The 14,779-nt window shown below is 51.4% G+C and overlaps 5 protein-coding genes across 5 annotated transcripts; all 5 read right to left on the reverse strand.

The window, feature by feature from the left end:
• Positions 1 to 720: 720 nt before the first annotated feature.
• Positions 721 to 1,634, reverse strand: HD553DRAFT_323534 (uncharacterized protein; the record flags this gene model as incomplete). Its single annotated transcript, XM_046181401.1, has 2 exons — positions 721 to 1,243; positions 1,366 to 1,634. The coding sequence occupies 2 exons, from the start codon at positions 1,632 to 1,634 to the stop codon at positions 721 to 723; spliced, it is 792 nt and encodes a 263-aa protein (XP_046037022.1).
• A 463-nt stretch (positions 1,635 to 2,097) lies between these two features.
• On the reverse strand, positions 2,098 to 3,244 carry HD553DRAFT_323535 (uncharacterized protein; the record flags this gene model as incomplete). The annotated part of the gene is made up of 3 exons (XM_046181402.1): positions 2,098 to 2,670; positions 2,694 to 2,948; positions 3,221 to 3,244. The coding sequence occupies 3 exons, from the start codon at positions 3,242 to 3,244 to the stop codon at positions 2,098 to 2,100; spliced, it is 852 nt and encodes a 283-aa protein (XP_046037023.1).
• A 2,172-nt stretch (positions 3,245 to 5,416) lies between these two features.
• On the reverse strand, positions 5,417 to 8,167 carry HD553DRAFT_310016 (6-phosphogluconate dehydrogenase). Its single transcript, XM_046179776.1, has 7 exons — positions 8,066 to 8,167; positions 7,821 to 7,954; positions 7,435 to 7,671; positions 6,931 to 7,224; positions 6,660 to 6,816; positions 6,395 to 6,521; positions 5,417 to 5,957 (listed from the first exon to the last, which is right to left on the reverse strand). The coding sequence occupies exons 2-7, from the start codon at positions 7,882 to 7,884 to the stop codon at positions 5,691 to 5,693; spliced, it is 1,146 nt and encodes a 381-aa protein (XP_046037024.1). The 5' UTR covers positions 7,885 to 7,954; positions 8,066 to 8,167; the 3' UTR covers positions 5,417 to 5,690.
• Positions 8,168 to 8,595: 428 nt separating this feature from the next.
• On the reverse strand, positions 8,596 to 10,793 carry HD553DRAFT_323537 (uncharacterized protein; the record flags this gene model as incomplete). Its single annotated transcript, XM_046181403.1, has 5 exons — positions 8,596 to 8,636; positions 8,795 to 8,915; positions 9,089 to 9,200; positions 9,274 to 9,651; positions 9,688 to 10,793. The coding sequence occupies 5 exons, from the start codon at positions 10,791 to 10,793 to the stop codon at positions 8,596 to 8,598; spliced, it is 1,758 nt and encodes a 585-aa protein (XP_046037025.1).
• A 621-nt stretch (positions 10,794 to 11,414) lies between these two features.
• Positions 11,415 to 14,114, reverse strand: HD553DRAFT_310017 (putative vesicle budding-related protein). The gene is made up of 8 exons (XM_046179777.1): positions 13,974 to 14,114; positions 13,852 to 13,917; positions 13,432 to 13,550; positions 12,935 to 13,170; positions 12,544 to 12,633; positions 12,199 to 12,442; positions 11,976 to 12,096; positions 11,415 to 11,852 (listed from the first exon to the last, which is right to left on the reverse strand). The coding sequence occupies exons 1-8, from the start codon at positions 13,974 to 13,976 to the stop codon at positions 11,616 to 11,618; spliced, it is 1,116 nt and encodes a 371-aa protein (XP_046037026.1). The 5' UTR covers positions 13,977 to 14,114; the 3' UTR covers positions 11,415 to 11,615.
• Between the last annotated feature and the right edge of the window lie 665 nt (positions 14,115 to 14,779).

Below are 14,779 nucleotides of genomic sequence, written 5' to 3' on the forward strand. Positions count from 1 at the left end.
GCAATGTCTGATAACAAGTTGAGCGGCTAGGCGTGAAGGAACAGCAAGCGATCGAGAATCGGACTTGGAACCGAAACACAGTCTCGTGGTCGGGCTCGTGGCCTTTATAGCGATCGATTCAGCATGATGGATCATGGCGACATAATCGCGATGTAACAGCCGTTGCGACCTGACTCAAAAGTAGCGTACGGCTGAGAGCATCCTTACAGCACGACCGACGTGTTTCCGGGCTCGCGGTCTACAGTATGCGCAGTTCGTAAGGGGCACTTCCATGAGTTTGGCAAAATCAGTAATCTCCGCTCTGTGAATGAAGCGTGATTGTGTCTCTCCAATAATACCGACAAGCCCTCGATCACGATGACAGGTCGCGAACCCCGATCTGAACACAGCTCGTTGTGCATCTGCGTCGCATCGCGCCTTAAGCGATATGTAATGCCGAGCGTTTCAGCCGGGCGCAATCTTCAACCTTTTCTGTCGGCAGTCTATGGGCATTCCATATGAGGTATCCAGCACTCTACTAGCTCGTTAGCAGCTACCGCCCGAGACAACATAGCTTTGCCACTTCGACAGAATCACGAAAGAGTTCGACAGGAGACAATGATCTGGCAGATACGTATACAGTATGCAATCATACAGCAGGGATGCAATGGTATGACAGTCGATTCAATTCATCAAAGGAAGATCACCAGGCAGAGATCGCCATCCTGTATTAAGCTAGGTCTAGAGTACAGGCAAATGCAGAGGATACCACAGTTTATATCCGATGTCAAGCCTTTCTTTTGGATCCCTTCGGTTGTTTTCTAATCTCCTTTCATACGAAACCTTTTCGCATCGACGGGCATTGAGGACACCATCCATTTCTCTGGCAGGCAGAAGCATGCCATAGGCTTTAAGACACCAGGAACAGAGCTTGATCTCCTCATCCACAATGTTGGCTTGCTTTGCTGCCCATTTCTGATAGTACCAGAGAGTCTTCCCGCGGACCTCGGCCCGACCAGCCTTCGTCTTCAATTCTGCTAGACTGTTTTTGACCGTCTCGGCTTCAGTTGCAGGCCATTTAGTGATGTGGTCCAGAACTCTATATCTCGCGAGACTGTTCAGATTGCAGTGAGCGGCACTTGGATTTCCTTTGTTCTTGCCCCCCGACCTGCGCTCGCTTCTCCTGCCATGAATGCTCGCCTCGTTTGACTCGGGGACCGAGGATGGAGGTTGCGATGTATCCAGACATTGTTGTCCACTGTGGCTGCAGATTCACTGAAGATTCCATACTCAAGTGGGTTCAGATTCTGAAAGGACATCCCAGGGGTCGCCTGATGCAGACTTCTCGGCATCTGATGGGACAAGTCTTGGCAGGATCCGTTAGACTTTTCGTTCTGCAACCAGGCCAACAGAAGAGATCCGATGTCCTGATCATCTGTTTGAGCAGCACGATTACTGAAGTCGAGTTCGTTTGATGTGGGGTCAAGTGTAGGCTGGTCCGGCTGACTGGACGGATCATGGAACTCCCAAGAAACATACGAAGGGAGAAATGGGGTATAGCCAGGGTTACAAGATCCTCCATGAGCGGAGTATAAGCTGGGACAGTCTGGATTCAATGTAATTGCCTGATCTGGATGTTCTTGAACACTTGTCATCTGTACGTACTAGTGCTAGCTAGGAAAGACGCGCCTCTGTGTTTTGGCTAGGATCTTGTCAATGTGGCTTTCAAGCGAATATCAATACAACCCCGTCAAGAGGGTCAGGCATATATAGACAGTAGCCGCAGCCGTACCAACAGGAACTCTATTCGGCCTCCGTTGTTTTGATTTGCAAACAAGCTTCTTTCCCCCCTCTTTCCCCCCAGTCCCTCGCCATAGTGCTGCTTGCGATATCATCTCCGACTGTAGTTGAGCTGCCCTGCAGAGTGTGCGTCCTCCAATTTGTACCGCAATTATACGTCAAAGATTCATGCAGTTATACATTGCATTATGCCAACAAGTCCCGCGTAGGGGAGCAACTAACGGCACAGCAGGGCTCAACTTTAACAGAACAATGAATTTGGAAAGGCTGAAACGGTACAAGTTCTGGCAGAAAAACACAACGGACAAACTGGAAACCTTAATCTAAATCCTTAGGTGAATCCGGGGGAAACCAGTATCTACTCCCAATTTCGAGAGGTTTGTCCTTCTTGAGATTTTCTTCTATCGTTGATCTTGTGACACGTTCGCATAGGCACGCATTTGTGTTTGGATCTGTCTTCCTGTCTCTTTGTGGCTTCAATAAGCCGTAGGTCCTGAAGCAATGTAGACATAGCTTGACTTTCTCATCTTTGATCCCTGCTTGCTTGGCTGCCCACTCCTGATAGGAGAATAGATGATTCCCATTGATCTGCCTCCGGACATCATGTTTCTTTAGCTCTTTCAAGCGTGTCTCAATCACTCCTTCTTCAGTTGAAGGACGCATGTTCCACATCGCAAAACCCTTCAAATTACAGTGGGCGGCACTCTTTTCCCCCTTGTTTCTGCGCTGGTTCATCCTATACTCTCCTCTTGACCGACGCGTGCTTGTTTGGCCAAGCTGAGGAGCGGAGGGAAGTGATGACTTGGCCGCAGCAGTACTCTCCGTTGACACTCCCGTCATTGGGAACCTAGAAGAGCTGTCGTCAAGCAGTTCCGAATCGCGAGAGACAGACTGTGGGGTTGAATGCCACAGACCTCCCGGCGTCGATTCTTCAGGATATCGACTGAAGTCGAACCCGCCATCACTTCGCGATTGGCATGGGGTTGAATGTGGCTGGGTGCGGGACCCAAGATGCTGATCAGCTCCATCCGTATTCGAACCAATGCTACACCCAATGGCCGCAGCGCTAGATAGATGGCCGCCCACTTGAAGACTCCGATCAGGGGATCCCTGGGGAACATACGAAGATGGAAATGGGAGATACCCAGGGTAACGATACTCTCCCCCAGCTGTACCATACAGACTAGGATAATATGACTCCGATGACATGGCCAGTTTTGATATTTATCGATCACTTGCTGCCAGAAGTAAGTATTGAGCAAGAATAATGAGCCGCTTTGTCCTGACCAAAGGGAAGCATAATCTTGATCTCGATTCCCCTGATGCTCCGAACCATCGGCTATATATATATATATGTACACACTGTGGTGGATTTGCATTGAGAACAGTCAGCTCCATCACTCCTTTGTCTTGTACATGAAACAAGCTCCTTTCCCCTCACATGAATGATCATAATGATCGACATGATCACGCGCAAACGCAGATCATGTGACTGCGCAGCCAAGCTAGTGTTGTTGCTGGACTAATCTTGTGAACAGATGATCTCGTCGAACCTCGACTATTGCTGTGTGAGATTTCTGTGGAAAACAACAAGTGTATATCATCATATGGTCACTGGCTGCCGCCTCTCTCGATATAAATATGGGATAAAAACAAGCGCTTCACATCGATGGCAGAAACTAGCGGATTTAGAGCGCCAACAGTATCGAGCACGGCATCGAGCACTCCTTTGAAGTAACAGCAGCTTCTCCCCATGATGATTCACTGCATACACGCAGCGCAGCTTTCAGCCTGCATATCTTCGATCATGATACAGCAGAACATTCTCTTCCGCACAGAATAGCTCGGGTAACGAACGGCTCAACAAGCGCGTTCTGAGCTTAGCCCCGTATTCAACAAGCTCTAGCAGGACATGGCGTTTTGAGAAACCATCGTTTCGGTCCATGACATGCACAGAGCGGTATCATCGAGCACGTCATCGAGCCCTCCTTTCACTTGTGAAGGACATGTTCCCTTACGCTGAAAGGTTCCAGCTATTCGATACCGACGTTTCCGGCCTTGAATCTAGCTGAATAGAACAGTGGCGATCAAGCTAACGCGGCGGGGGAGTGACAAGCGCGACCTCAAGCCCAATCAATCTTACAGTCGATGTGCGCCGCTATGTTGAACGAACCAGAGCATATGGAAAGGTATGATTCAGTCGACTTCGGATTGATTCCCGCTGTCGTATTGTCAACTGCCAAACAGGCTTACATACTGACTACACCGACATCAGTACCACGATGATCGATCTTACGGGTATCGCGCTGTCCTTCCATGCTTCAGAATTTCCATTGCTTGTATCATCCGACCCGTCGCGATCAGGCATCGCGATGGACTGAATGAATGAAGGCCATAAAACGCGCTTGTATTTCCGTTTTTTGCGACACCCATATCGGACGACTAGATCGAGATTCGCTTCGTACGAGATGTCAAGCTGAGGTCATAGTGCTACAAAGTGATCTTTAGGGGTTAAAGTGCGGACATATCTGACACAGAAGCTCTAACATTGATACCAGTGACCTCAATATCAAGTGGGAGGATAATCTGGCCGCCAAAACCGAGCTGAGCTCGGAAGTTTGGAGTACTTCTCTCTGTCTTCGTCAGAAACAGGCATACATTTGCATGCCTCGCCTTGTTTTTTCGTTCTCTTGGGCAAAAATATGCCATCGGCCACAAAGCAGATGCCGCATATCGTGGGACCCCCTTTTCCTCCTTGGACATACTTTTTGAAAGAATTAAGCTGTTCATGGCCCCACTTTTGCCTCTCAGACCGATCAGCCAAGTTCCGAGTCGACGTCTGATCTTCGAACGATGAAGTCAGGTAACATCCGCGTTTCTCCAACGCCCATGTAGCAAACGCTTCCAGAGTAAAACGGGGATCGGGCTTGGCTATTGTACCCAATTGCTTTCGGCGAAGGTCGTTTTCGCGAGGTCGGGCCACCTTGCGTTTGTCAGCTTTGGTAACCTTGAATTTACTTTGTCCTGGGTGAGACCTCGGTCTGCGGACTTTCAATGCAGACGACTCGGGTGTGGCGGAGTATCCGCTGACGTAGAGGCCGACCTTTCGCGACTCATCCCGAGACTGAGTAGGCTGTAGTCTGGCTGATCTGAACCGACTCTGACATGATTGGGGGTTGAGGGCTGGTATTGCTGAGACGGGGCAACCGCGAGGTCTGATCGACTAGAGGAATATCGATCGTCCAAGGCCGGAAAGATATTCAAGAAGGTTGACGGGGGCCCGGACGACAGGTGCTTGAGTTCATAGTCAAGTGCTTGGGAGACCCAATCGTCCGGTACAGATATTGTGTTTTCGTACATTGCGATGGTGTTGCGCTGTGCTTGTGTATCAAGTCGCGCTATTGATTCAGACGCTGATCCGAGACCATTGCTGTACAACTAGGATGCAATCAGAGATTGATCAGCGGATTGGACCCGCCAGCCCCTCGAGAAGTCGGCATCGTCTGATGTCGAACAAACTTGTACATTCGACACTAAAACACACCCAACTCGAGACAAGATGTCATTAAACATGCTGGTGGGACAGTCCCTCACAGACCAGCCAAGCTGATTCAAGAGCTCCATCTGTTTTAGCCATGTGATTGCTGTGCTCATCTGCATCAGTGTTGTTGTCATCTACATCTGCTTCGACCTCGACGTCTGCAAGTTTTGTCTTGGCATGCAAGGTGGGCTCGGTAGTAGGGGGATCTCTATCGGTACGTAAGGGCGATAGCAAATGCTCAATCAACGTTTCAAATCTTGTCACAGTCATACACCGGTCCACCGAGAGTACATGTTGGTATCACAGATTTTTCAATTCTTCCCATCTTTCCGATATAAACTCCGTCCCTTCCGCGCAGGAGACTCCCCGTTTACTCTGCTCCGCTCTTCTCCTCCAACCACTTGTAAACGATACTGAAATCCCTCGCATCCCAATCCTCCGTGCCCCTGACTTTCCTGAAGATCTCTTCGGCCAACCTGCCCACGTAGAGCGGGGCGTCGACGTGACGAGCAGCTTCGACGGCCAGATCGAGGTCTTTGTGGGCGAGGGCGGTGACGAAGCCGCCTTCGTAGGAACGGGATGCGGGTGGGGGTTTGGCGACTGTGGGGAGGTGGACGCCGGGGACGGGGAAGTTGATCTGCCGAGCGATAGCCAGGGCCAGCGTGGTGTGTCGAATGTTTGGAACCATAACGAGCGAGATCATGCAGGAGGAAGGGCGATATAGAACCTCGTCAGCTCCTCCTATCCTCATCGCGAACATGCACCGCAAATATGCGTAAAGCCATCTCAAGTCGTCCTGCTTTCTCCTCTCCCGTCTCCCGCGTCGCATCGGGTCTGCTCCTTGTACGTATCGTGAACTTGTCTCCTCAACGCTCGACTTTCTCTTCGTTTACGCCCCGGTTTAACCCTGTTTTATTTCGGTGACACGTTTTCCTGGTCTTTTCCGAAGGCTCGTTCTCCTTCGAAGTCGACATTTACTCCGAGCGCTCAATCCCCTTCGCTTTCCAATTCACATCCCACCCCTCCTCTTCCTCCCAGAAACAATCCAATGACAAGCTGAAAGAAGCAACTCACCGAACTAGCCCAACACTGCCCCGTACTCGTATTGATAATGTTACCCAACAACTCGCTGTCCAACCCGAGCTTCTTGCCCATGAGCATCGCTTCGGACAGGCCTAGCATGGAGATCCCGAGTTGCATGCTGCGAGAGCGAGAGTGGGTATGGACCAGCCCGTCAGCGCGACTCGAACACACCCTCCACTACCTCACACGTCCTCGTCCATACGTCCCCCCTCCCCGAACTTGGACTCGGACTCGGAAACCGGGTCTCGGAACTCACTTGTTACAAAGCTTCGCAGCCAAACCCATCCCCAACCCACCACACATGATCACCTTTTTCCCCATCATCCCCAGCACCGGTTTAGCCCGTTCGAACGAGGCCGGGGAGGATGCGCCGCACATGATCGTCAGGGAGGCGTTTTCGGCGCCGTTGACTCCTGCGTTTTTTCGTCGAACCCCATCAGACGAGATCAGATCAGATCGTTTTGGTTGCAGATGAGATCAGGTTGATGTGATAATGACGACGATGACGAAGGACACCGCGGACTCACCTCCACTAACAGGCGCATCCACCCACATCCCCCCCGCACCCTCGATCTCCTTCCCAACCTGCTGACTAACGTCCATCCTTATAGTGGATTGTTCGATACAGAGCGTGTTCTCCACTTCGTTCTTGCCTAGTTTGCCTCCTTTCAATGCTGCTAGCACCGTGGAATCGGGTGACACGGAAGAAGAGGTACTGGAGGAAGAAGAAGAAGGAGCCCCGGTGTACACGCTCTGCACGTGCGTGTGGGTAGGGATCATACTGACGAGGGTCGAGGCGGAGAGGGCGGCTTCGTAGGGGTCTATCTCGGGGTTGTATCGAACATCAATCAGGCGATGTCAGGTGAGATTGTAATGTAGGGGGGGGGGGGGGGGGGGGGGTGATAGGATGTAGGAAGAGGTCGATCAGCTTTTAAGACAGGGGACATGCGACATGCGACGTGGCGTGGTGTGGATAGGATAGGAAAGGAGAGGAAAACGAGATCGTGGTCATGACTATAACTAGAACTCACTTTCGACGACCCCAACCTCAACCCCCCCGCTACTCCCCAAGACCTCCCGCATCCTCCTCAACGTATTATCCACATTCTCTTTGAACGGATCACAGATCAAGATCCTCTTGGGTTTACCGGATTTCATGTGAAGCCATTCCGGAGAGAAATCCCCCGCCGCCGACTGGAGCTGTGGGTGGTTGGGCGAGGAGAGGGAGGAGAGGAGGATGTTGTTCACCATGTGGTTACCCATTCGACCTATAGATATATAGTGAACGTCCATTCCATTATGGGGTTGTTATCCGTCATGGAGCAACGAAAAGAAGGATATAGTCGTTAACGGTGATACTGTAGTGACGATAATAATGGACACGGCCTGACAGCGAGGAGGAGGAATGGGGACTTACCGACGCCGATGAACGCCAAGGTGTCCGCTCGGGACGCTTGACGGAGGATAGGAGTGAAGCGCATGATGAAGTCGATCTGTTCTCTGTTTCTTTGTGTTGCTCTTCGTGTTAACGATTTAGGTTATACTTGATAGCTTGATGGAAGTAGATGAGATCGATCAACACTACTTATACACTTACCCCTATATACCCACTCTACGTCTACGGCGCCTACTCCGGTTACTCTCTCGCTCTCGGCCGCTTACCCCGTGGAGCGCGACACAACGCCGGGGTGATGTCACGTGATCGTATGACCAACTCGTCAGCTGACCTAGTTGCTCTACCTCTTTGTGCTGGCTTTGGAGTTGATGTAGATGTTGCTTAGCTATCAGCACTGCCTGGTTACGATGTGACAGATTACAGAAGCCAAGGACATTGTGACGTTCCAGCCCAAACCACGTCCGGACGGTCCGAAACCCTTACGTCACCTCGCCAAAACGGTATATGCATCCGACACGGGGATTAACTTCCGGGGGTGCCAAGCCCGAAGCGCGACGTATCTGATGTTGTTTCGGATGGACCGTCGACCGTGATTCCCGAAGAAGGGAAGAATTCAAGGGGGGTCGTCGTGGAGTGAAACGTGACCTATTGCTCTGCTGCTCTGTTGCTCTATCCCTTATCATTATTATTGTTACTGGTGAGACTAGTCGTACTGTAATCCTGTAAACTGATCGAGCTGGTCGGGCACGATCAACCGTGTGCCGTGTGATCGAGTGATCGTGCGGTCCCGTCCCGTCTATCGTATCGCACAGAGCGTAACGCCCATAAGACGGCCAACTGTATCATCGAGGTTCAGTATCACTAGTGTACTACTACTGGACGATGCCACACGTTCGATTGGCTGGCGATTCATTGCGCCGGTCAATCAGAGATAATTGATGCACAGCAATGGTTCCGATCGCGCCACATCGATAATTTCAAGCCATCCCACTTACAACTGGCCTGAAGCACGTGATTTAGCGATATAATGGTCGTGGGGAAAGACCACTGAGGCGGAAGTGACTCGGATCGATTATCCCTCGTACTTTCCCATTCTTGGCGATATAACAGCTTGTACTAGTAGATAGCGAAAATGGGCTATTCCGCCTATGATACCCCATCACCAGGTGGAGTCACCTAAAGATCATCCAAGTTCCAGTTCACATCCCATCCGGATGATCCAGGAATCGTCAAACTGTTGGTACGCGATAGCGATCGACAAGTCAGCAACCTGAAACACCGCGACTGACGTTATACCGTTCAATACATCCTATCACGCTGGAAGACACGGCGTTCGTATTAACGGGGACGGCAATGACGATGCGCGACGCTAACTGTAAACTAGGATTGATGAAACACGTTCTATGCATAGTACAATCAGTCCAAACTAGCTAAAAGATATATATATACAGCCGATGGATTCAATGCTTGCTACGCGACTGTGACTATGGTCCTGTTCGCTAAGACTTGATGCTTTTCGGCAGTCCCCTCGAATGCGTAAATAGGGAAGCGAAGCGTTCCGACCTTGGCGTTGTCTTGGAACTTCCATAATGTCGCTTGTGTGACACTTTCGCATCGGCAAGCAGCATCATCATTGCGCGTTCTCTTAGGGTGAAATTTGCCAGTGTACTCGAAGCACTCCCAGCAGATGGTCCCCTTGAAATCGTTTGTGTGCCCGCTTTCAGTGGCAGCCCAGGCGATGAAGCCTTTCGGATCCTTCACCTTATGTTCCTTCCTGTTCGCACGCTGCTTTAACTCTTCAGGCGTTGGCGCTATTTCGAACGGCTTGATGAGGGCGAGGTATCTCGAGTAACTTTCCAAGGTACAATGTGGAATGAGGACTACTGACCCCTGTACTAGCGAGCCACTTTTCCTGAATCCTGGCTCTCTTGATTTGCTCCGTGTATTTGGTTTCGACTTCGCGGCTTTTGTGACTCCTGTCGGCGCAAAGAGGCTGCAAGGAGCCCTAGAGGACCTCCTCGACAAAGACGGGCCCGACCCAGTGAAGATCGATGAGGTATCACTGAGAGCGCCGTATGATGGCCAGGGGTTTTCGTATATCTCATGGGTTGAGGGCATTTGCAAAGAAGCGCGCTGAGAAGGCGCAAGACCAGATTGCTGTTGGCTATCGCAACCGTCATGGGGAGTATATTTTCTTGACTCGGCGATACCGAATTCAGATCTTCTCCCCATCTTGATGAAGTCACAGGCACAAGTAACACCTTTCGTACGCTGACTTTGGGGATAAAATATGCCAACCGCCTCAAAGCACAGAAAGCAAAACCTGTCGGGGACGTCGTCTGTGCTGTTGCTGACCTTGGCTGCCCAGCGTATGAAGGCGTACAGCTGTCGATTCTTGTTGTATTGCTCTCTAACCCCAGGATCTGCTAGTCTTTCCGCCGTTGCCTGCGGCAAGTAAGGCTCGTGCTCGCTCAGCCATCTCGAAAAACGTTCCAATGTGCAATAGGCAATGGGCGCCACAGATCCTGGCGGGGGGATATCCTTCGACAGTACCCAACGTGCACTCGAGGCTAAGATTTCGCCTTTAGGTGCCACAAGGGAGTTGAAAGTATTTCCTAGAGATCTTTCTGAGGGATTCGCACCTGAGCCACTCCGAGTATGGAGTGCTGAGATGTAACCGTCGGCCTCTATAGATTGGCTGGAGTGCTCTAGGTATGATTCACCCATCACACTCTCTGGATATGCGACCTCTGCATTGACGTGCGCTCGCAGACTCTGGTCCATCTGGCTGCCGTCTGGATGTGTGAATGCGTCCTGGTCTGCAGCAGTAGCGAAGGTCTCCCAGGATGCATGGTTGGTAACGTCATCATAGAATCTCATAGTGAGTAGATCGTCAAAACCTAAGCCTGTATCTTGCTGTCCGCTGTGTTCTTCAGTCCTTTGACCGAAATCTCCGTCGATCGGCTTGTTGCCTCCGTATGAAATGCCTGACATGATGGATTCGAGTTGATCTATGGCCACTGAATGATTTGTTCGAGTGCTCGGGGCCTCTGACAAGCCCAGACGCAACAAACTACCCATCACTTAAGTACGTACAGCAAGAGGCAAACACCTGCACATCAGTCTCTACATCAGCCGATCAACACCATATGTCTTCCTTTGACTCCCCTCATGCGGACGTGTTTCAGCCCCTCTTGTCAAGCCAATAATATGTCAATGGTGGCGCGATTACGCCCGATCAGGCGGTCAGGTGCACGGCTGCGGAGGTCAGCAGACTGCCTATCAGCCAAGTACGGGCGTGGTGTGCGAGCGAGGAGTCGTGCATGTATGGCGCTTTTGGCGTGCGTTTTGACATCTCGACTCGATGAATGCGCCGATCATCCGCCCGCTTGTAGGCAGATGTTCATCAAGGTATTCTCATTGAAGCGATCGGCATAGGCCAGATGCATAAGCCTCTCTGGCTTCTATTGGTGATCGTGATCAGCTCCAACTTGATCAGACTAGTTGTGGAGGTTGTAGTCCGAAAGGAGAATGATCGAATAGAACACCTAGCGGGGGTAGCAATGCTTAGATATGTTCATGGCCCATGCCATAGCATTAAGTTTTTCGGTGTTTCACAAGGTCAATTGGCTTGTTCGCTGTCCGCCGGTCGATTAACGGATATGGCCAGCGCATGATCCCGCCCATCGCACTCATTCTCGTCACCATCGCGCTGGTCGATCCGCTCACAGCCATGTTCATATATCGTCAAAAGGCGTTTCCCCGTTAAATACAATCACGACCCATCGACCCCTTGTCTCTCGCCCCGTCCTCTCTCTACCCGCTCATCTCATTGACGCACTCCCATCCCTTGCCACCGATGACTTCCTTCCACAGGGTGACCTTGCCGTCCGCACAGGCGACGGCCAAGACGTTTCCAGCGAGACTCCACGAGACCCTCCATACGGCATCGGGGAAGAGCGGGTCCGGGTTGTCCGACCCGTGAGGGAGTAGCTTGGTCGACGTCCAGGCCGAGGTGGGGGAAGGGCGGAAGTGGATCTGGACGGTTCGGTCCTGCGAGAGGCGAGCGGGGCGAGGCAAAGCAAATCGAAGCGGATCGAGGTCGTGGTTAACAACGATGGGATCAGCATCCGACATCCGTGCGATCAAACACGACCGCAACGCCAACCGACTCACCTGCCCACACGTAGCGATATATTCACCGGGCAACCCGATATTAGGCGCCCAAGCGACGTCCCTCACCCAATCGCTATGCGCGTTCAAGGTCGTCTCGATCTCCGGGCTTCCATTCAGGTCCCTGCAAACAGCCAAACGTCGAAGGATTAGCACCGCGTCTCTGCGTTACCCAAAATTTGGAGGAACAGAATTTGAGAGATGGCCGAGGAGACGGGGGACTGACTTGTAGTTCCAGATCCTGACGACCCCATCACAACCCGCACTAGCGAACTTCTTCTGATACCCCGCCTCTCCAGACCCAGCTCCGCCTTGTTGTTGTTGCTGCTGTTGCCCCGGTTGCTGCTGCTGCTGTTGTTGTTGTTGAGGACCCGAGGTCAGGCTTCCTGGGGACATGGCGGGCGACCAAGAGATCGCGTTGACCCCGATCGCATGGGCGGGGAAGGTATCGATATCGGACGATCCGTCGTCTGCGCCGGAGGGGGGGGGGGTTGTCCGGATTCATCAGCATTACGTTTCCTTGCAGATACCTTGAAAGAAAGCCGCGAGTATTGGAGACGAGATCACTCACTGTTGAACTTCAACACCGAGATCTTTCCGTCACTAGACGCGCAAGCGAGGATCGGACCGAGTTCATACGGAGCCCAGGAGATCGAGTTGACTGTAGTCGTCGTCCAAATCCATAATCAGATCCACGTCCAGAATAGAGTCCAGGTGCATAATCGAAGATAAGAAGAGGATCACGCATCGCGTTCGTCAGCTCTCGTCTGATCTTGGTATTGCAGTTCCTATCATCTCGGCACGAATCTCGATCCCGCAAAAAAACCCTCCTCTTTATATCTGGGATGGTCCCATTCATCTTGCTGTCTTCGTCTTACGGCTTGCCATTGCACGTAGACCAAAACCGAGCACCTGACCCAACAAACGACCCGGGACCACCACCATACGAGAAGGGGACTTACCACTAGCGCTATGCGCCCCAACCTCTTTAATCTTCTCCCACTCCCCCGCCCCACCAGCTGCTCCCTTCCCCATGCCGATCCCTCCTCCCAATCCCCTGTTGTTGGTAGTGGTGGTGGTGGTGGTGGAAGAAGAAGTCTCTTTCCAAACAAAGACCCTGGAATCGTATGAACACGACGCGAGGATGGAGCCGAAGGACGGGTGGGCCCAGGATATTTGCCAGATGGGGGCGGTGTGGCTGAGTTATTTGTTGGTGATGTTTGGTGTGTTAATGTTGTTGTCGAGAAGGAGGAGGAGTCGAGAGGGAGAAGGTTCGGAATGGAGATGAAATGAAGATGAAGATGAAGAGGAAATGCATCGATCAGCTCCACATCCCACACCCCACCTCACACCACCTCATACCACCACCACATCATCATATTCCTCCCGACCCTACCCGCAACCTCTCATACACCCCGCAGACATCTCAACGGACTGAGGACTGAACCTGAGAACTCACCCTTTAAGTACAACCCCCTCCCCCTTAGGTTTCCCATCGACCACATCAAAGATCCTGATCGTCCTATCGCTTGAACACGTGGCCAGACGTTTTCCATAATAGTCTAGCTGGGCGTCGTGCTGCGTTCGCGTGGTTTCGCCGGGTTACAATGGTGGAGGTTATGAGGTGGTAAGAGATGAGATGTGGATGATGTGGTTTGGGGCAGTATGATAGGAGGTACAAAGGTGTTGTAGAATTGACGGTAGTGGTTGTGGTGTAGTCGTGACGGGGTGAACACCGCGTGAAAGGGCGTCCCATCGTAGTATTAGAACGGGGGAGATATCGACCAAAAAGACAGTTAAAATCAGATATCAGCACACTAATCATTAAAACGACTATGAAACTAGGTATGATGTGTGAGGTGACGACGCTGGTACTAACGATCATATCCTCGTGAGCCGTATCGACGACATGGTGCCCGGAAGCCTCGTTCTTGATCGTGGTAGCCTGCGATTGTCCGGCGTCAGCGTGACATAACAAGTGATACACATACAGGTGCTTACCATGATGACAAGTCGTATCTAATTGTTGCTATGGAGGTGGTTGAGTTGAAGACGGAATGACAAGAGAGAGGTCATGACGATGTTTAGGTCGTCGTTCGAATATGCGTCACCAACACCAACAAGGTCCGCGTCGAGTCTCAGCTCTGACGTCAGTTTCAGTCGATGATCGGATGGTTTCATGTCAATAGCAATACTGTTAGAACTCAAGATATTGCTTTATCAATCGGCATGTGCTATTAACCAATACAAAGGTACTGACCTGTTAGAACTCAAGATATTGCTTGAGATCTAACAGTCAAGTGGTGTATATTGATGATCTAGTTGTCCGAGATTTTCATCACCCGAGTGAGGTCCCAGCTTGGGTGATGCTGACTAAGCATCACCCCAGTCCCCAGTAATCCTGAGGAAATAATCCCAGTAATCCTGGGGAAATAATCCCGGTAATCCTTGATTACACGCGCGCGCGCACCTACTTTCTACAAATACATCATCATAGTCAGAATGAAAACGAGAGAGCATAGCGCTGGCCGGTTTCAAGCTGGCAGAGTACAACAGCCGTACCGGGTTCCTCGGTGAGTCCGTCCCGTCGTCTGGCGTAAAAACCGAGAGCGTACAGTACACCATATCGTCGAGCTCATACTACTGGATGCCTTGCGATGATGCAGCCACCTTGATCGTGACTAATTGACGACCCGCATCCGGGCCGAAACTTCTCCTGAATATCTACCTGTACAAACAACAGCAATGGCCTACTTGGGTTCAACGTGTCAGACCCTGTCGGCCTCCGATAAGCCTGCGCGCATTCT

This window comes from Filobasidium floriforme (assembly GCF_021052385.1).
Source record: "Filobasidium floriforme strain CBS 6241 chromosome Unknown HD553scaffold_9, whole genome shotgun sequence".
NCBI classification, from domain to species: Eukaryota; Fungi; Basidiomycota; class Tremellomycetes; order Filobasidiales; family Filobasidiaceae; genus Filobasidium; species Filobasidium floriforme.